The sequence below is a fragment of the Euleptes europaea genome, chromosome 8 (assembly GCF_029931775.1).
Source record: "Euleptes europaea isolate rEulEur1 chromosome 8, rEulEur1.hap1, whole genome shotgun sequence".
NCBI lineage: Eukaryota > Metazoa > Chordata > Lepidosauria > Squamata > Sphaerodactylidae > Euleptes > Euleptes europaea.
This window is the reverse complement of record NC_079319.1, coordinates 32,943,095-32,963,999: the sequence shown is the minus strand read 5'-3', so window position 1 is coordinate 32,963,999 and position 20,905 is coordinate 32,943,095. Positions and strand designations below refer to the sequence as shown.

General features: G+C 43.1%; 1 protein-coding gene across 4 annotated transcripts in view; it reads right to left on the bottom strand.

Moving 5' to 3' along the window:
• TPD52 (tumor protein D52) overlaps positions 1–20,905 on the bottom strand; it is a 48,427-nt gene that overhangs the window by 3,159 nt on the left and 24,363 nt on the right. For 2 of the 4 annotated variants that reach the window (XM_056854844.1, XM_056854845.1), the window contains exons 1-4: positions 11,298–11,499; positions 6,120–6,235; positions 5,777–5,925; positions 4,433–4,534 (exon numbers count right to left, since the gene is read on the bottom strand). In XM_056854844.1, coding sequence (XP_056710822.1) covers positions 4,433–4,534; positions 5,777–5,925; positions 6,120–6,235; positions 11,298–11,478 — 548 coding nt within the window. In that variant the 5' untranslated portion in view covers positions 11,479–11,499. Of the gene's footprint in view, positions 1–2,953; positions 2,981–4,432; positions 4,535–5,776; positions 5,926–6,119; positions 6,236–11,297; positions 11,500–20,905 lie in introns of those variants that run through there. The other 2 variants (XM_056854843.1, XM_056854846.1) reach the window with 2 other exon arrangements.

Sequence of the window (20,905 nt, the reverse complement as noted above, 5' to 3'; positions counted from 1 at the left end):
CCAATAAAAAAGCTTGTCTAAATTTATGGATTTCTAACCAGCAGAAATAATCTGGCAAGGAAAAAGTTCTGTTAAAGGGTATCTGGAAGAAGAGAGGTGAACATTGACGATTTGGGTCCTTAAATACTAAGGATCGATCCTCATTTAAACTTGTCTTATTGTGACAGTATGAGACTGCCACTGTCCAAATACTGCATTTCTTTTTGTATACTGCAAAATTTGCATTTTTCCGTACTTTTCACATAGCAAGAACTAAGATATAGATGCCAAGGTAACAGTTTGCAGCTTCTCTCTCTGAATATACCCAATTTAAAAACACTTGTAGAAATTAAGGCATTTATATAAGACACTGCATATATATGTAAGACAGGTTCAAACACTGCATATAAGTAAGACTCTGCACTGTTTCCATTTTTCTTTCTCCCCCTGCCCCAATGGCTTCCATGTCTTAAAAAGTCCTCTACACTAGTCTCTACACCAGTCTGAACTCTACAGAGCAGAATATTACTAGCCCATACTACTTTTTCCTCATACCACAGCCTACATAACACACACTGCTTTCCTTTTAATTCCATTAGTTTTTCCATGTAGCCTTTGTTACTACTTTTCATTTTCCAAGACTTCCCCAATATGTCAACCTCATTTTGGACTGTTCATCCTTCCTAAGTCATATTCATTTTACATGAAGACTGGCGGCTGGCATAACCTCAAAAGCACTGGTACCAGCACAGTGCATTGCCAGACACCCACCCACCCCAATCCAATCCTAGGTGAGCATGCCATATTTGTTATAACAACTCCAGCATGCCATGTCTCCTAAATTTGCGAGTTGATCATTCCAGCCTTGATAGACCAATGGTCTGGTTGAGTCCAAGGTAAGTTCATGCATGCATTATAGGTCATGTTTTTCATCATGACCTATAATATTCTAGCCTCTTCCTGTGGGAGATGCAGAATCTGAGGACAGTTGCAGCAGATATTCCTATATGTCCTTCAGTGTGTTGAGTCAAAACTGATTCTGGGTATCTTGCAATATTTTAATTAAATCAGATTTTATACACAAGTTCAATATGGAAAAAGAGCTGATCCATTGATGGCCAGACTCTTTGTATGTGACAGTGGCTTACTGCTATCAAATTCCATTTTATATACAGCCTATGAGGTTTTATGCAATCTTTAGGCCAGGCATTCTCATATACCCAACAAAAATGTGAGCTGGAATTTCACTAATCCCAATTTAAACACTTTAAATGGTGAAAGCAGAGAAAAGGAAAGCTCTCTCTCACACACACACACACACACAGAGAGACACACAGACACAAAAGCCAGCACAAACACAAGACCACATCAACACAGGAATGTTCAATGTTTCCCAAATACAAGGGATTTAGAGCACTCATAAAATGATAGGTTTCATTTGCTTCCTTAAAATTTCCCAGATATTATTATCTTTGATTAAGCAGCAGTCTTAAGGCAGGTAGTTAACAACCACAGGTCTGCTGTGATCCATATCCTCCCTTGACCTATACATGTTAGACTGCATTTACCCCAAAGTCCTACACTAAAGAGAGAAGTTACATCTCTCTAATACACACACACATACACACACACACACATATACTTCTAGGCTGTCAGCAGAATGAAAATTTAAACAAGTGGATTTACACTAAAGAACTCCATCATGAGATCATAATTTTATTTCTGAAGTTCTGTTCAGAATAAAGCAGAATTGTAGAAAGCAAAAGGACCAATCGTTTCAACTATTAATAAAAATATGCCTAATTATGGAGTCTTCTAGTAATTTATTTTAATACTGATTACTTAAACTGACCTATCCACATTGTGGGTCCAGAACAGGCCTTCTTAAAAGTTCAGCCAATTACTTCTCTGCTCAAAGAACGATTACCTTGTGGGATTCACCGCCATAGGATGTAGTGAAGGCCATTACTTTAGCAGGCCTTTAAAGGGGATTAGACCTTCTTGTAGGTTTTCCAGGGTTAGGGAAAAGACTGGCTGGCCACTCTGTGAAACAGGATGCTGGACAAGATAAGCTATTGGTGTGATCCAGCATTGCTGCTCTTATGTACCACAGTCCTTTACGTTCTCTTAAGATATATTTCATTTCATACATAACACGACAATAGATTCACCAGCCTGGGTACAAATGCAGACATCAACTTTTTTTTTTTGATAAATGTACTGAAGTGTGATAGTTACTGAAAGGGGAATCTGCTACTCTAACAGTTCACTAGAAATACAAATATAAGCAAGCGAGTAAGAGTTTCCAGGTCACCTCTTCATACTAGAAATAGCCTATATCTCCCCCTGCCCATAAATAATTACATTTCCTCCAAGACTTAAATTTAAACTAGACTATTTAGGACTGCCTAAAGCTCAGTTTCCAAAACTTGAAGTACCTATCATTAGAATCCATCACTTATGACAGTGGTTCCCAAAGTGGGCAGTACCACCCCCTGGGGGGCGGTGGGATTACCTAGGGGGGCTCTAAGAGGCGAGGGGGCAGCAGAGGCGCTAGAGGTGGGGCCCTTCAATTGTTTTGTTCACTTATTTACAACAGATCCAGCTATGACAGCATAATGGCAAATTTGGTGGAAACTATCAGAATTTTTTTTCCAGACTTTGAAGAGCTGGTACCACTGGATCAAGTTCATCAGTTTTGTTGAATAAATTTCAACTAAAAATATTTAATTTGATTTTGAATAGATGTGCAATTAATTGTTACTGTTTTGAAATTTTATTGTTATTATCTTCTTTAGTGAGTCATGCAAACCCCTATTTTGAATAATGCTTTTTATAGGATAGGGTAGGGGGTGCTGGGATTGAGTTTGTGGAACCAAGGGGGCGGTGGCCCGAAACGTTTGGGAACCACTGACTTATGAGAACACCTACTTGCATGCTATACAGTTGCTATGGAGCAACTCCATCGTCTTACCTAAAGGACTGTGTAAATGCCTGTACTCTGTAGAATACCAAGCAAGAAATAATAAGGAAAAAAGTTCTAGTAGATATAAAACGGAACTTTTTCACAGTTGAAGTAGTGAAATTAAATGTAACGATCTACTCTAGACTTGAGAAAATATGGCAACAATATAGGATGGGTTGCTATTTCTACTTCATTGAGCAACATTCTGGTATTCCAAAGGAACATTGCTCATTAAAGGTAAATTAGTTTTGACAAATGCAGAGCATCAGATATCTGTCTACATGAATCCACACTATGCAACGGAAGTGTATGCAGTATACAGAACATACCAACACACAGCTGTCACTGACTCAAATGTATAGGATTATGAATTGCAAGATTTGGATTATGCAGTTATTTTTTTCTACAGAATTTTTAAAAAGAGTCATAGTGCAATCCTATGCAGAGTTACACCAAACTAAGCATATTGATTTCAGTGGGCTTATACAAGAGTAACTCTGCACAAGTTTTCACTTGCATTCTTTTCAATGTCCAATAAGTTTATAATACAATCAAAGCATACTTAGAAAAAAGATTTAAGAACTACGCCTTATTAATTACTACATGAGCGAAGTTATTTAAAAACCTAGCATCAGAACAATATCAAATCATTTTTTTTCTAAATAATCTCACTAAAACTACAGCCTTCCATACAGCAGCATGGTGACAGCATAGTGCTGGTCAGTGGTTTTACAAGCCACAAGAGAGCAATCTGAGCAAAAGGCAGTTTCAGTGGCAGGTGCTCAAAAAGCTCTATTACTAAGGGTCAGGATACATGCAGCTCACAATGCAGTTTCAGTTCGCTTGCTAAGAAAGGATCTCATGCACCTACAGGTGGCTATTTCCTCCCAGCCCAGATTGGCCACACCCCGCCCCACTATTCCCACAGTGAACACATGACAAAATCAACTAGAGCGCTCCTGTAGCCGATTTGGGAGTACCATTAATGGGCATCAAATAGTCAGTTCCCTTTGCACCACAAGTGAGGGTAGTGCTATTTCTGTTTTAGGCAGCCCCTAGTTCAGTGCCCTTAACGTTCACACTACCTCAGGGACAGGGCTAGCCTCGCAAGGAGTCTACCAATATACAGACTGCACAGTGGGCGGGGCCATGACTCTGAAGTAGAGCATCTGCTTTGCATGCAGAAAGTCCCAGGGTCAATCCCTGACAGCTTCAGTTAAAAGGATCAGGTAGTAAGTGACATGAAAGATATTGCCCTAAAAACCTGGAGAACCACTGCCACTCAGAGTAGACAATACCAACCTTGATAGGACAATGGCCTGATTCAGTATAAGGCAGCTTCATGTGTTAACCTTCTCCACCCCACAAAATATTGCTTCCATAAATATTTCAAACTGCCCTGTATTTCATCCTTGAATGTTGCTCTGCTCTCAAGTGTCAAAATAAATATCCTATTAATAAAATCCAAGAGAAAAATTGAAGACATACTTCACATCTTCCAACTTCTTTGTTATGGCAGAGCCAACCGACGAGAAAGCAGCAGAAGCTTTCTGCCCAGCCTGAGACAATGTTTCTGAAGTCATCTTATACCTATAGTCAGACACATAGACTCAAATTAATAAGATTCCAAATGTTTTAAGATTAGGCACATCCTGCAGGTGATGTTTCTAGTGTGTCAGGACTTTTTCTTTAACAAAAACCCCAAACAAACAAAAACAAGTACAAACATTGCAAGGCAAGCTCCACAACATAAGCTTATTCACCCACTGCCATTTGAGAAGTTCATCTGGAAGCTTAAAATTTATATCCTGCTTCTCTTCCTTCTTAAGATACGGAAGTCTGAGCTGATAACTTTTTTTTTTTTAATGGGCATTAGTGCCCACAGAACCAAGATTTTCATGAGGTAACATTCTGAATCATAATTGGGAAAAATATACATTTGCCCCAAAAATATGTGTTTATAACATTCATAGCAATCTACCAACCAACAGGAATTTGCGTTAAGGGCAAATCAACAAGAGCATCTGGCATCTGGAAGAGCTCATAAGAAATGCAAAACATCTGGCATCTGGAAGAGCTCATAGGAAATGCAAAGTATTCTAATACTTCAGCCCAAGTCTGACAACATCAAGATGCCATTTTGCATCTACCTTTTAAATACTCATAGATGCAATAGGCGTTTTGGACGGCTGTAGCCTCCCAGGAACATGACTCATCAAGTTAAACAGTTAAGGGAACACCAATTGCAAAGCAACAAGGAAATAACATGCCTGTGTTGGTTTGCAGAATGCCAATGATCTTGCCAAGTTAGACATTAAAAGGTCACTTTACACAATCCGTAGGAAAAGCTTAGCCACGTAATTCTAACTGTAGCACTTCAGGCATCACTGGCATTGGCATATCTAATCGTAGGCTGTACCTATGAGGGCCAAACTACACAATAAGTTATTTAACATAGCTGGTTCTTCGTTCCCTGGACTCAGCTTGCTTTTCCTTGCAGCCACACAGCAGCCGCAGGGAACTGCTTTTGAAAGCCCTGCAGAGGCCTGATTTGACTTTCTGCTCCCTCTGCACTATTTTGCTGAACTGAAACATCCCAGAGGGGAATTATTTGCCCCATTGCGAAGCTGCAAATGCACCGCTTGGGCAAACAGCATGGATGGAAGGCAGAAGTCCTCCCCCCACCACACACCGCAGTACCAAGCCAGATTGGAGGAACCTGAACCTGACTTGTTAAAAAAGTAACATTTAGTTTGGCCCTCTGACTCTGCCAGCTGTGAAAAAGCAAACTCATCTGTGTCAAAACAGAAATAGGGAAATACAGAAACATACGCATGTGTTGCCGTTACATCCTGCCACCCTTTGGAAAGGTTCTGTTTCAGCTCCTGCAATGTATTGATTCCCAATTTTCTCTTTATTTCTGCTAGATATTTCTCTTTAGCAGCGAGCACTTGGGAAAGAGTCTGGATTTCTTCTTCTACCTACAGGATAGAGAATGTTAAGTTTAACAGCCATTCTCCTAGACCCATTTTAAAAACCAGGGGTGGGTGGAGCGGGGAAGACCGCCACCATGTTTAACAGCAGCTTCAAATCCATGTGAAACACTGTGGCCTGTGCACCAGTTTCACTTTGAGGACCCCACACAGAGGAGATCAGAGTGTCATCCAGTATTCACCTTAGCAAGCTCTATTCGGAGTTCCTCCTGTTCTTCTTCAGACAGAGTTTCTGTAACAGTAACTGAAGCAGCTGCATCCTCTCCAACTTCAGGAATGGTTTCATGTCTCAGCAGACCTTTAAAAAGCAAATCAAAATTGACATCTCAATTGTACTAAAGATAGTCCACAGTTACACTTTATTCTAAACTAGTACAATACTGGTTAAGGAAACAGGTTGGGCGTTTGGAAGCAGGGCTGATATACAGGGCAAAGACCTGAGGAGGGGACAAAACAAGAGATATAACTGCATGTGGGCCCCCATCAGTAGAAGCCAGCCACTAAATGGCCTAGGGCAACCAAGTCTCTCCAAATACTCCACTTTGCTGTTAAGGGACCCATCTTGGGAAGAAGGGAGATGAGGCCTATTCAGGCTGCACAGGTGAGTAGGACCTACAGCCTGGACAAGATCAGCAAATAATCCTTTCTATGTGTGTAGGTGTTTTTGAATTTCAGAGCCTCAGTTTTCCAACATTCATATACCATTTCACTAGTAACAGTGCTCATTACAAGTGAATTACAATATATTACATTCAAAGCATAGATAATCTCTTGATTTCCACAGATTTTAGTAAGTTTTAAAGAACTTTTGTATCACACCACACAGTGCTGGCAGGGGAGTGTTGGTGTGTCACAAAAAGGACAGACCAACTACCTTCCATCTTTCAAAAGCAGCTGGTACTAGATGCTTCAATAAAAGCCACATTGTTTCTTGTGTCCAACTTCTGGCTGCCATTTCTGTGAAGTACTTTTACTAAAAGAAAACAGGCCTTCTTGGTACCAGAATTATAAAACAAAACTTCCTCCCCAGGACAACCTGGTGCCTAGGATATGTCAAGCCCAAACTTAGGAGACAAACTGTTCTTTTGCACATTATAATCTGACTCAAGTGTATTATGAGTTATCCCGGTATAACTAAGTTTGAATTGCCAGAGAAGACAGGTTACATTTGGCAGCAAACCTGCTGGTTCAGTACAAGCAACAGCAAAAAAACCTTTTTAACAACTCTGAGCTGCTTTACCTAAAGTTCTTTCCAAAACTATTATACAGGGTCAAAATGACAATTAATGTGAAGATATTGGAAAACTATGACTGGTGTTAATCCTACCTAACCTGCTATTTCTGGCAGGGCTAAGATTGAAGTCACATATTCTTATTAGCCCAACATCAACTCATGCCCAATGAATTGTGACTATACCTATCATCGGTAAGAGTGGCATGGTAGTGGAAAGTGTTGTCAAGTTGCAGCTGACTTATGGTAACCCCATAGGATTTCCAAGGCAAGAGACAAACAGAGGTGGGGTGGTTTGCCTTTGCCTGACTGAGTAGCAGCCCTGGACTTCCTTGATGGTCTTTCATCCATTCATGCCTGCCCAGTTTTCAAGAGCAGATCCTGCGTAATTAATAAGTTTTCATGGAAACTTTTGAAAGTTGAGTGCATAAGTTGCCAAAGACACAAGTCAGGATTTTGCATCATGGGTGGAAGAGCTTTTGGGAGATATGGAGAGTGAAGGGGACTGGCCGATTGATCTGTGTAATGACAGCAAAGGGGAGAGGACAAGACATCCTTCTATTCTGTTCAGAGGGTTCAGATGCAAGAAGCAGTAGCTCCCCAATTTTCCATGGGGAGGGGTATGAATCACCGTCTGCTTTTTTAAACAGGAAGGGAGTTGATTGCTACAGGTTAAGCTAGGGCACAGACTAAGAAAATAGCTATCAAGCCTAGTGGCTACAGATCTAATGAAAAGAACATAAAAAATTCCAGTCTAAGGTAACTTTACAATGCAGAACAGTTACCTCTGACAACCCCGCCTGACTGCTGGAATAAATGCACCTCAAGACCCCGTCCTGCTCCCTGCAGAGGAATCTGGCTCCCAGCATTAGGACAAAGCATTTGAAAAAGAATGATTCAACCTTTTAATCCTTCCTGCCCTGTGTTGATAGGAAGCTTCTCCCAATTCAGATTTAGGAGACTTGCCCCACGTGGCACCCATCTCCCTCCAATCATTCTGGAGCACACATTTCACCCATGTCCATACCCAGATCATGTTTAATAACAGCTATCCATCTCACCTCCCTGGCAGATGGGCTCTCCCTGACCTGTTGGTGCATTTTATGGCTCTCATGGATGTCAGGATCCCAGGAACTCCCCAATATACTTCAAAGCACCTTATATCTCTGAATCACAACACTGGTCAGGCTTCCTATTCACAACTTCTAAACAAAGTATAACTACAGCACATGCAAACCATCCCTGCAGTTACACATTTCAATGGATGTTCAGCAAACAGATAACTCATTTGCCATTACTGGCCTTCTCATCGAGAAACTCCCCATTCGCTTCTGAGGAACCCCTGGATTCCTTAGAAAGAACTGAAAACCCCGATCTAGAACAATACTAAAACCTACTGCAATAATCAGGATCAAAGTAAGTCATCACTTCTCAGCCCTAACAGAACCTTTCATTTTCTGAAGCAAACGAAAGATTTCACTGCAGAGTTTTATTTTGATTTATGTAAGGACTTTAAACAGCAGATTTAGAGGACTGAAATGGAGTGTTGTGCCTGAAAGGCTCATGGGAACACTGAATGCAAAAGTATTCTGCATTACAGTTATTCATGTAATGCCAGACTTCATCCATGCACAGAAGATTGATGGTTAAATAAATTTCCATTGGTCAATTTCTGAAGCTATCCAGTAACAAACTCCCAGTTTTGTACTACAGTTTAGGAGGCAGGAAAACTTAAGCTACTTTCCATAAATACTGTGGACCAATCTCTAATTTGGACTCTAAAGTTTAAAGCTTATAAAATTGCATCATGTGGAGAAATGTTATAGTACTGGCAAGTCTACACAACCTGGTAAGATAGTTTAGCATTAGGGTGTTCAAGCATGAAATAGTATCATAAATCGACATTATTACAGAACTGGAATTTCTAGTCTGTCAGAACTTCACCACTATCATCACCAATGTACCCTCAAGCTGCAGAGGTTTTCAAGAATGCAAATTCATTCTCTCTATACCTTTTGAAGCTGTAAATTTAAGGAAAAAATGAGCCCAAATAGTTTTAACCAGGCAAGCCAATTTTATTGGCAGGTTGCTTGGGAGAGCCTATTGTAGAATGGGTTTTATTTTCCAAGTATTCTAATAATCACATTATGATTAAAGTTTTACTTCAAACTTTGGAAGTTACTGCTAATATACTCAGCACTTATAGCACTTAACTATGCGATCCTAAACAGTTACACCCTTCTAAACCCATTGACTTCAATGGATTTCAAAGGGTGTAACTCTGTTTAGGATTGCACTACACTTATCCATTCTGTAATCTTTCCCATCACCCAGTATTATCATTTCTATATTGCAGATGAACACCTGAAGCTAGCTACCTTATACTGAATCAGCCCATTGTTCCATCAAGGCCAGTATTGTCTGTTCAGGCTGGCAGTGGCTCTCCACCGTCTCAGGCAGAGGTCTTTCACATCACCTACTACCTGGTCCATTTAGTTGGAGATGGTGGAGATTGAACCTGGGACCTTCTTCATGCCAAGCAAATGCTCTACCACTGAGCCACAGACCGTCCCCACTTGAGGGAGTGGAGGTTGAAAGTGTCTTGCCTAAGGCCACCTCGTAAGTTCAAGACAGATATAAAATTAGATTCAGAGACTTCCCAATTAGTTTGGGATTTGTTAGCACCTTTAACTGATGCCTGTAGAATTGAGACCTCAAGCTATCTTGTACCACTGCATGTTTATAATCAAAATCAGACTAAAATGTGCTCTGAAACCTGTAGATATTAGACATCAAACCCCTGTAGATAGCAAGCTTCGCTCTTGGCTTAGTTCTGAAACAAAGCAATTTAATAATCCTGAATTCTTGAACAACCACCCCCTTTCCCCCATGTTACATGACTATTTTGTTAGCTCTCTCCAAAAATACTAAGCATCTAGGTACCCTAGGCAGGCCAGTTCTAGTATTCTGCACTCCATTATACTACAGGACAATTATTTCTTTTTCAGATTTCTAGAAAGATCTCGTCAGATCTCAGAAGCTAAGCAGGGTCGGCCCTGGTTAGTATTTGGATGGGAGACCACCAAGGAATACCAGGGTTGCTGTGCAGAGGAAGGCACTGGCAAACCACCTCTGCTAGTCTCTTGCCCCAAAAGGGGTTTCCATAAGTCGGCTTCGACTTGACGGCACTTTACATACATACACACACACACACACACAGAAAGAAAGAAAACATTTTGCTCTCAATGCAAGTACTTTATGAGAGATGGTTTTTCTTAGCATCATCTGGATTGGAAAAGAACACAGAAAGCTTCCAAGCTTCCTTATTTCTCTACTGCACATATTGCTTTAAAGGTACCAAATGTTATCCCAGCTTAAGGGGGTTACCACACTTTGTATTCCCAGCGATGTATTAAGAGTTTTAAACTGTTATAAAAAATACTGTTCGCACTTTGTTTGGCCTCTTTAGCTGTGAAGACGTCTTCCAACCATTTTTTAGCCGTGGTATCCAAAAACCCTTTTAAAGCGATGTTTTTGATAACATTTCCAAACTCTTGATACATCGCTGGGAATACCTGGCCTCAGTCTCTTGCTAACTTAATTCTCCATAAAAGTCACAACTCTGCAATCCATCATTCCTCTCTCTTCTTTCTATGGTTTTTTTCAAGCACCAATTTAAAGCAGAACTGGAGGCTGCAGAGTGGTACCAGTACATTCTAAACCTGCATTTCTATGTCTTTGATATTAATAGTAGCACTATTTCCTTTATCCATTAAACGTGACACCAGAGATTCCTTTTGTTCTCTGAAAAGTCTTTTCAGCTGCTTCAAGTTGCAGCACAGCACCCCAGAGCACATTTCTACAGATATTTTTAGCTGTGACTTCCAGAGTATAAACTATGAATACATAGTATTTAGACATATGCGACTGAAATTCTTAGAGCTGAAAGACATAGCATGAGAAAGTGCAGAGTACATCACTCTCTCGTGATATTATTCACAAGAATGCTGCTACAGTGCAATTCTAGGCAGACTTGCTGCAGTTTTACCCTACAAAAATCAATGGATTTAGACTGGAGCAACTCTGCATAGGATTGCACTGGTAGATATTTAAATGTTAAGAAAGTTACCAAAATTCTTCAGCACAGGAGATCCAGGTGGAGACAGAGCCAAGCTGGGGTACAGGTAAAGGTAGTTCCTATTAACTCCAGTATTAAAATCAAAAGGAGATTTGTAATCCTCATACAGATCCATATCCAGCCAGTCCATCATAGATATCTCAAAATGCATGATCACGTTTCCTTTCTTCATCCAACTAAGAATCCATCTTCCTCATTTCTGGTTACGCAGTGCATTTACTTGAGAAGAAAACCTCTGATGTAGAGATGTTAGACTCTCTCATTGTGCCCTATTTTCTATTTAGATAAGATCTTGGGGTTCAGGATACCCCTTTAATAAGCAACTGCAGTCTTAAACTACAAGAGTTTATACAAACGCATGGTCAGAAACATAAATCTGTAACTTGTCTATGTACTAAAATGCTCTCTGCATGACAAGGCATTTAAATCCACCCAGTATGCTGTGGTTCTGGAAGGTCTTTGCTGTAGGCAGGATTACACCAAGGCTTTTCAGTCCATTTCTATAACATGTCAGCAGACTACAGCTGCACCAGAATATCCTTAATCTTCTAGGACACAAAAGGATTACAAACCATCATCTATCCTATAAGCCATCTGCGTAGGACTTTATGCCGTTTAATGGAATAGTTTTTTTTCCTTCACAGAGTGTAGCTTTTCTGCTTCACTCATCTCTGTGCTAGAACATAGCTATTTCTCACACACTGTAGAAACCTATGCATTTCTACTGCATGAACGCGCTGTGGAAATCTCCACTCTCTAGAATATTCTCCACTGGCTGTTGTGGAAATAAATAAGCATGAGGGTGGATTGGCAATCGAGGCCACTGGGAAAAGTCCTGGTGGGCTGATGGCCTTGAGGGACAACTCCCCCTACCAGGGCCACCCTGGCCTCAAACCAGGGGCAGCACTCACCTCATTCGAGGTGGCTCTCACAGCCCCATGGCGAGAGAACCAGCTGCCCGGGTGTGGTGCTGTGGTGGCAATCAAGCTGGCTGCCCAAGCTGCTCTCAAGCAGCTGCTGTGGCGAGCGGGCTGGCTTCCCGGCCCATGCTAGTAAGCAACTAGTAAAAATGGATACTAGTATGATGCATACCTATTCTCTCTAGTATCAGAGGAGCATGCCTATTATTTTGGGTGCGGTGGATCACAGGCAGGATGGTGCTGCTGCAGTTGTCTTGTTTGGGGGCTTCCTAGAGGCACCTGGTTGGCCACTGTGTGAACAGACTGCTGGACTTGATGGACCTTGGTCTGATCCAGCATGGCCTTTATTATGTTCTTATCTGCCAACAAGTGAGCCAGCTGCCCAAGCAGCTCTGAAGCAACTGCCACAAGCAACACTCCAACACAGGACTAACAGGCACACTATTTACACACATGTGGATGAAATTCTCAGAGCTGAAGGACATATTGTGTTACTTGCAGAGTACATCACTCTCTGCAGTGAGGATTTTTTTTTTTTAAGAAGGCTTTCAAGGATGCATCATCACAGATCTAAATCTACAGGCTCACGTAGCCAAATACTGGAAGTGTTGGAATATAAAGATTCTAATCATTAGTGCTGCATCTACATCATCAGAGACTGTGCTGTGGCCATCATTAGTGTCTGTATTATCTTGCCCACACAAGAAAATCCCACTACTACAGCAAAATATCCAATGTGTGTTGTTGCAGCCTTCTTTGATTTAAAAGTCTCTCATTGCCAAATAGTAAAGTTTGAGGAAGACCACCCTTTATTCTTGGGAATTACTCAGCCCATTCCAGAAAGCTGCAGTGGCCGAAGACGGCGTGGCCGTGGCACCTCCAAAGAGGTTTTGCCGCTGCAGTGGGGGGGGGAGCTATTTTTACATAAAAATTGGGGAAAGGGAGGGGAAATCCCATTGAAAACAGCAATGCTGTACCAACAAAAAGGTGGTGCAGCTTCACCATTGCATAAGGGGTGTTCCTGGGCTGAAAGGGGTTATGAAGCTTCCTGATGGCAGTTCCGCCCCCTGGAATGCCTCCCAGGATGCCGGCACGAGGACTTGCACCGGGGGATGCCAATGGGAGGCCAAGCCAGTATCTAAGGGCCGCGCTGCCGCTGCAGTCCAGAGGGGCAGGCGTAAGTACTAGGGTTGCCAGGTCCCCACTCACCTTCGGTGGGAGGTTTCCTTGCTGATCTTGTGTCTGAGAGTGTGTGTGTGCACGCATGCCGATGCAACACTTCCAGTTGTAAACCGGAAGTGCCGCCTCGCAAGGAGCCTTAGACCACTCAAACTCTTAAGGCTCCTCGCGAGGTGGCACGTCCAGTTGTAAACTGGAAGTGTTGCATTGGCGCACACATGGACGATTGCCCGCCAGCCCTCAGCTGGTCGGCGGGCAGAGGGGCACATTACTGGGGGTTTGCTCGTCACCAGCGGGCACCTGGCAACCCTAGTAAGTACCCATACACTAGCATCCATGCCAGTTTAGATTGCACAAATGGCATGGACGCCGGCGTAGGGGTCATGCTGCCTCCTAAGCCTATTCGGCCCCCAACCTCAGGAATGGGCTGATAAGAGTCTTATCTAGGATTGCTATTTTGTTTATCAGTCCCCATCAAGGAATGTGTCCAGCAAAAATTGTTTCCAAGTCCATTCAGTCTTTGAAGAAAGCCAGTTATCCCCTAAGAATCCATTTCAGAAGCTAAATGTGGCAAAAGAAGTGGTTCACGCCATTGTTCATTTGCAAGCACAGTGAAGGTCCTAGATTGATGGGTGCAAATCACAATGCCACAGGGTAGAATCAGATAGTCAACTAGTGAACTATGTTTGGCCAGATGTTAGGGAAGGGCTGGGAGGAGAATCATAGTTTCTTTTGCACTAGATACCTCTGCACCCAACAACTACCTGGAGCCACAATGAACAAGCTTGTAATTGCCTGAGAGGTGCTTACACAAAGAATCAGTTTGGACAGCACCCCTAATAATTCTCTTGCAAATCCTTCAGTGTTTCCCCTAAATTCTGGTTTCATCCCAGAGCAGTCAGCAATAGCCTCCCTTCTATAAAGCCTGAATCCATTTTATTTATTTACGACATTTATACCACACCTTTCTGCCCTCAATAGGGCCACAAATATGACTAACAGATAAATTAAGCATCATTTTTAAAGACCATCTTAAAAACTGTTAAAACCAAACACAAATAATTACTACTATGTCAGGATGAAGAAAAACAGGCAAGCCCAAGTGCAACTGTTTACAGTGTTTGTCTTCAGCAATATTTATCACAATTCCTTTTTAATGGGGGGGGAGGAAGAGAAAAGCTTTGCTACCTTTTATAATAAGTTAAACAGACACGAAAGCAGATGGCCAATGGCCAAGGCATTTGAGCCAATTACGAACAGGTTAATGTGAATGCTTTTCAATGTAAAGCGGCTTGTTCAGGCTCAGTCAAGCATTATCAAGCTTCTTCCACAATGGAAGCCAGTAACTGGATTGTAATTTTCATCTGTTTTATTTCTGATAGCCCAGCAGGTGGACAACGAAAACTGGCAAGCACCAGTTTCTAAAGATGTTCTTTGGCTTTTTGGCTTTAAAAGCTATTGAGCTGTTACATTGAAATATTTATAAATGCAATCTCACGTATTAGGGACAGATTACTTCCTTCATACCAATATAACTGCTGAAGTGTGGCAGAGCCAAAATTTATCGGTTCTAAATGAAAAGGATTAAGGTTACTGTCCTTAGAGATATGAGTACAGCATACTACCCACAAGCATCTTTTCTAGGCAACTATGAACCATTCCTGCATGGGGATGGATCCAGTCAACTACAATCATAGTGTGCACATGGGATTTTTGCCCTTTCCCACTGCAGTCCCCAGTGCTGCCCCCCTCCCCAATTTGGATCAGGGAGCTGTAGCAAGAGGAGGAAATTGGAAGAAAGCAAACACACTCATTGCAGAAGCGCTTTGTTCAAGTATGAGGAGGGGTAATTTCTGCAGATTCCCCCTTTCTTGCAGCAGCTGTAGTATGCATGCAGGAATCCTGATACTCAAAAGTGGCGGGGTGGGGGGCACAAGGCCTGCAGTGAGTCTGGAAGGCAGCGAAGATTCCTTCTATTAACTTATTCCATTTGCACTTGATTGGATCCAATCCACTGTGGTTACTTATAACATAGTTACTTTCAACCATTTCAGGAGACTAGGGTCCTGACCAAAGACCCTCAGAATGTGTTAACTAGCTGGAGATTGAAACAACGAACTGTTAAATTCAACATCGCAGAGCTGGAAAAGCTACTGAAGAGGGCAACCAAGATGATTAGGGTGTTGGAGCACCCTACGAGAGTCTGGGACTTTTCAGTTTAGAAAAGAGATGACTAAGGGGGAACATGATAGAGGTTTATAAAATTATGCACAGATTGGAGAGAGTTGACAAACCTTTTTCTCACTCTCCCAAAATACCAGAACTTGAGGGCATCCAATGAAGCTGATGGGCAGTAGATTCAGGACATACAAAAGGAAATATTTCTTGACACAGTGAGTTATTAAAATGCAGAATTCACTGCAAGAGGATGTAGTGATAGTCACAGGCATAGACAGCTTTAAAACAGAATTAGAAAGATTCATAAAAGACAGGTGTATAGCGGCTACTAACTCTGGAAATATTTAGTGCAATCTTATGCAAACTTACTCCATCCTAAGCACTGAAATGAATGGGTTTAGAGTGGGTTAACTCTTTTGAGGATTGCACTGTAAAGGGAACCTACACATTGAGGAGAGGCAGTAAGCCTCTAATTGCCAGTGCCAGGAGGCAACATCGTTGGAAGGCCTTGGCCTCTATGCCCTGTGTTGGATCTCCAGAGGAACTGGTTGGCCACTGTGTGAGACAGGATGTTGGACTAGATGAACCACTAGCCTGAACCAACAGGATTTTTATTATGCTCTGCAGGGTGGATTTTAAAAAAACAAGTCAGACTTTGATTAAACATTTCAGTTCTATGAAGTCTTAACAAAAACTGCAGTTCAACATAGATGAGCTAGAGCAGTGATGGCGAACCTTTTAGAGACCGAGTGCCCAAACTGCAACCAAAAACCCACTTATTTATCGCCGAGTGCCAATGCGGCAATTTAACCTGAATACCACACCCAGAGGGTGCCCAGAGGGAGAGGCTAGGGTTGCCAAGTTCCTGTTCGCCATGAGTGGGAGGTTTTTGGGGTGGCGCCTGAGGAGGGCGGGGTTTGGGGAAGGACTTCAGTGCCATAGAGTCCAATTGCCAAAGTGGCTATTTTTTCCAGGGGAACTGATCTCTATTGGTTGGAGATCACCTGTAATAGCAGATCTCCAGCTAGTACCTGGAGATTGGCAACTAGTTCCTTAGTGTTTTCTCTCTACATATCAAGACAAATGGAAAGGTGTTTGGAGGATGGTTTGTGGGCACTTCAAAGGTGGAATAGGACTGCACACCCCTCCACCCGCACAGACCCAGAGGGAGCCAGAGAAGCCGCTGGAGGGAAAGAAGAAGGAAGGAAAGAAGGGAAGGGAGGGGGAAAGGGAAGGGAGGGAGGGAGAGAAAAAGAAAAAGAGAGAGAAAGGGAGAAAGAAATGGAGCAAGGGAGAGAAAGAAAAGGACAGAGGGAGACAGAAAAAGAAAGAGGCCATTTATGCATGGGAGGTTTTGCCTTGGATTTGCCACTCGGTGGGGCGCTGCGACAGGCTTGTGAGAGGCGAGCAGGGTGGGGCAGAGGGCGCCTCCTTCGCACCCACCAACCAGCCACGCCCCTCCGCCCGCACAGGCCCAGAGGGCGCCGGAGAAGCCACCGGCCATGCCGAGTGTGGGTGCTTGGCTTCTGTTCCCCGCTCTCCCATTCGCCTGGCTGGCCGTGCACGCTCCAGCGGCGGCAATGGCGGCAGCTTCTGTGGGAGAGTCCGGGGGCCACCGCCAATGATGTCAGAGGTTCCCCACCCCTGGGCTACAGCCTCCCCCATCCGGGGCGGGGCAGAGCCGGAAAGGCCAGCGGCTTGGAGGAACCGCGAGTGCCGGCAGAAAGGGCTACGCGTGCCGGAAGTGGCACGCGTGCCATAGGTTCGCCAACACGGAGCTAGAGGGAAGAAGATCAATGATAGCTATCACATACTGAATTTAAGTATGTATTTAGGTGTAAAATGTAAACTATGGGGAAAAGATCTATCAATAATTAAATACAGTACACTTTTTTTTTTTGCTGTCAAGGCTCAGCTGACTTATGGTGACCCTGCATGGTTTTCAAGGCAAGAAACTTTCAGAGGTGGTCTGCTACATTGCATGCCGTGGTATTCCTTGTTGGTCTCAACCGTGGTATTCCTCGGTGGTCTCCCATCCAAATACTGACCCTGCTTAGCTTCAAGATCTGATTAGATCGGGCTAGCCTGGGCTATCCAGGTCAGGGAATGGCCTTCTTTTTTTATGCCTATCAGCCAAAGTATATGGAGAGCCAGTGTGGTGTAGTTAAGAGCGGCGGATTCTAATCTGGAGAACCTGGTTTGATTCCCCGCTCCTCCACATGAAACCTGCTGGGTGACCTTGAGCCAATCATAGTTCTCTCAGAACTCTCTCATCCCACGTGGAGGCAGGCAATGGCAAACCACCTCTGAAAATCTCTTGCCTTGAAAACCCTATGGGGTCACCTGTGACTTGATGGCACTTTCTGCCACAGCCAAAGCATAGACACATAAAGCCAGTCTTTCATAATGACATTGGAAATGAACCAGAACAGCCAAAAGGGAACATGGTTTTAATTCCATACTTTCAGCCTCTGGGCTATCCATAGTTTTACATGAATTCTATAGCAATGATTCTACTAGCAATGCATGCAAGTATAAACAGCTTTCAGAGTAACTTGGACTGCTTTCCAGGCAGGGGTGGGAAAAGGCACTCTCCCTCCTCATGATGTGGAAGCAGCAGCAAACAGAGTGGGTGGGGATATCAGCACAATGAAAATTGCACCTGGGTATCCCATACACAGCCTGGCAACCGCCTACCCTTCCCATATGAGTCACGGTGTAAAGCCGCACCATGGCTAAGCTGTGAAGAAAGAACACCTTAAAGGGCTGGGGAGGCAGAACTTTAGCACCACCATTTTGAAGCTGCAACTTAGCTCCATGCCTTCCATGGATCAGCTGCAAAGCATTCACACAGATGCTCTGCCCACAGCCACCCCATACTTCCTCCTAAAGAGGAAGTTGAAAGGAACAGTTACGAGGGTTAAATCTCTTGAAAAGGCTTGGGGGTTACTCAAGTCCACATTACTAGAGGCTCAGCTAGCTTGTATACCACAGGTCAGGAAAGGTAGTAATAAGTCCAAGAGGTCACCACCATGGCTAACCGGTAAGGTGAAGGAAGCAATTAGAGAAAAAAAGTCTTCCTTCAGAGACTGGAAGGTTTGCCCAAACGAGGCGAACAGAAGCAAACACAAACTTGCACAAAGGAAATGCAAGCAGATAATTAGAGATGCAAAAAAAGATTTTGAGGGGCATATTGCTAAACACATCAAAACAATAAGAAATTCTTTAAGTATATTAGGAGTAGGAATCCAGCTAGGGAAATGGTTGGACCATTGGATGACAATGGGAGTAAAGGAACTCTAAGGGAGGATAAAGCGATTGCTGAAAAACTAAATGAATTCTTCTCATCTGTCTTCACTGTTGAAGATACAGGGCAGATTCCTTCTCCTGAACAGAGATTTTGGAGAGGGAAAAATGAGGAAATGAGGCAAATAATGGTAACAAGACAGGAAGCCCTAGAACATCTAGACAAACTGCAAACTAACAAGTCACAGGGACCAGACGGTATTCATCCTAGAGTTCTTCAAGAACTCAAATGGGAAATTGCTGAACTTCTAACAAAGATATGTAATATGTCCCTTCAATCAGCCTCTGTACCAGAGGACTGGAGAATGGCCAATGTGACACCCATTTATAAAAAAGGTTCCAGGGGGGACCCAGGAAATTACAGGCCAGTTAGTTTAACGTCTGTTCCGGGTAAATTAGTGGAAAGCATTATTAAAGATAGAATTGTCAAGCATATAGAAGGGCAAGGTCTGCTGGGCAAAACCCAACATGGCTTCTGTAAGGGTAGGTCCTGTCTCACTAACCTATTAGTTTTTTTAAAAAAACTGTCAATAAGCATGTGGACAGGAATGAGCCTGTGGATATTGTGTATTTGGATTTCCAAAAAGCTTTTGACGAAGTCCCCCACCAAAAACTGCTAAGCAAACTTCATAGTCACGGGATAAGAGGACAAGTCCTCTTATGGATTGAGAGCTGGCTGAAAAATAGGAAGCAGAGAGTAGGAATCAATGGTCAGTTCTCCCATGGAGGGATGTGAGCAGTGGGGTGCCTCAGGGATCTGTGTTGGGACCGGTGCTTTTCAACCTGTTCATCAATGACCTGGAGTTGGGGTTAAACAGTGAAGTAGCCACGTTTGCAGATGACACCAAATTATTTAGGGTGGTTAAAACAAAATCGGACTGTGAAGAGCTCCAGAAGGATCTCTGCATACTGGAAGAATGTGCATTAAAATGGCAAATGAGATTCAATGTGAGTAAGTGTAAAGTGATGCATATTGGGACAAAAAATCCCAACTTCACATATACACTGATGGGATCTGTGCTGGCAGCGACAGACCAAGAAAGGGATCTTGGGGTGGTAGTGGATAGCTCAATGAAGATGTCAACCAAGTGTGCGGCTGCTGTAAAAAAGGCAAATTCCATGCTGGCTATAATTAGACGAGGAATAGAGAATAAAACTGCTGATATCATACTGCCCTTGTACAAATCTATGGTGAGACCACACTTGGAATACTGTGTACAGTTCTGGTCACCACACCTAAAAAAGGATATTACAGAGCTTGAGAAGGTGCAGAAAAGAGCAACCAAAATGATTAGGGGACTAGAGCAACTGTCCTATGGGGAGCGGTTAAGACGCTTAGGGCTGTTTAGCTTGGAAAGAAGGCGGCTGAGGGGAGACATGATAGAGGTCTATAAAATTATGCATGGTTTGGAGTGGACAGGGAGACGTTTTTCTCCCTCTCCCATAATACTAGAACACGGGGTCATCTGCTAAAGCTGGAGGGTGAGAGATTCAAAACAGATAAAAGGAAGTATTTTTTCACTCAACGCATAGTTAAATTGTGGAACTCCCTGCCCCAGGATGTGGTGATGGCTGCCAGCTTGGAGGGCTTTAAGAGGGGAGTGGACATATTCATGGAGGAGAGGGGTATTCATGGCTGTTAGTTACAATGGATATTAGTCATGCTGCATACCTATTCTCTCTAGTATCAGAGGAGCATGCCTATTATATTGGGTGCAGTGGAACACAGGCAGGATGGTGCTGCTGCAGTCGTCTTGTTTGTGGCTTCCTAGAGGCACCTGGTTGGCCACTGTGTGAACAGACTGCTGGACTTGATGGGCCTTGGTCTGATCCAGCAGGGCCTTTCTTATGTTCTCCTGTGAGCCGAAGCCAAGGAAAGCCCCAGGAGTCCCGCAAGTCATATTTGCTATGAGTATGACATTGTGTGACTGCTCTGCCCCTCCACCCAAAAGCAACCCAGTACTCACATTCAAAAAAGCATTACAGTATACTCAACTCATTGGGTGCCCCGACATT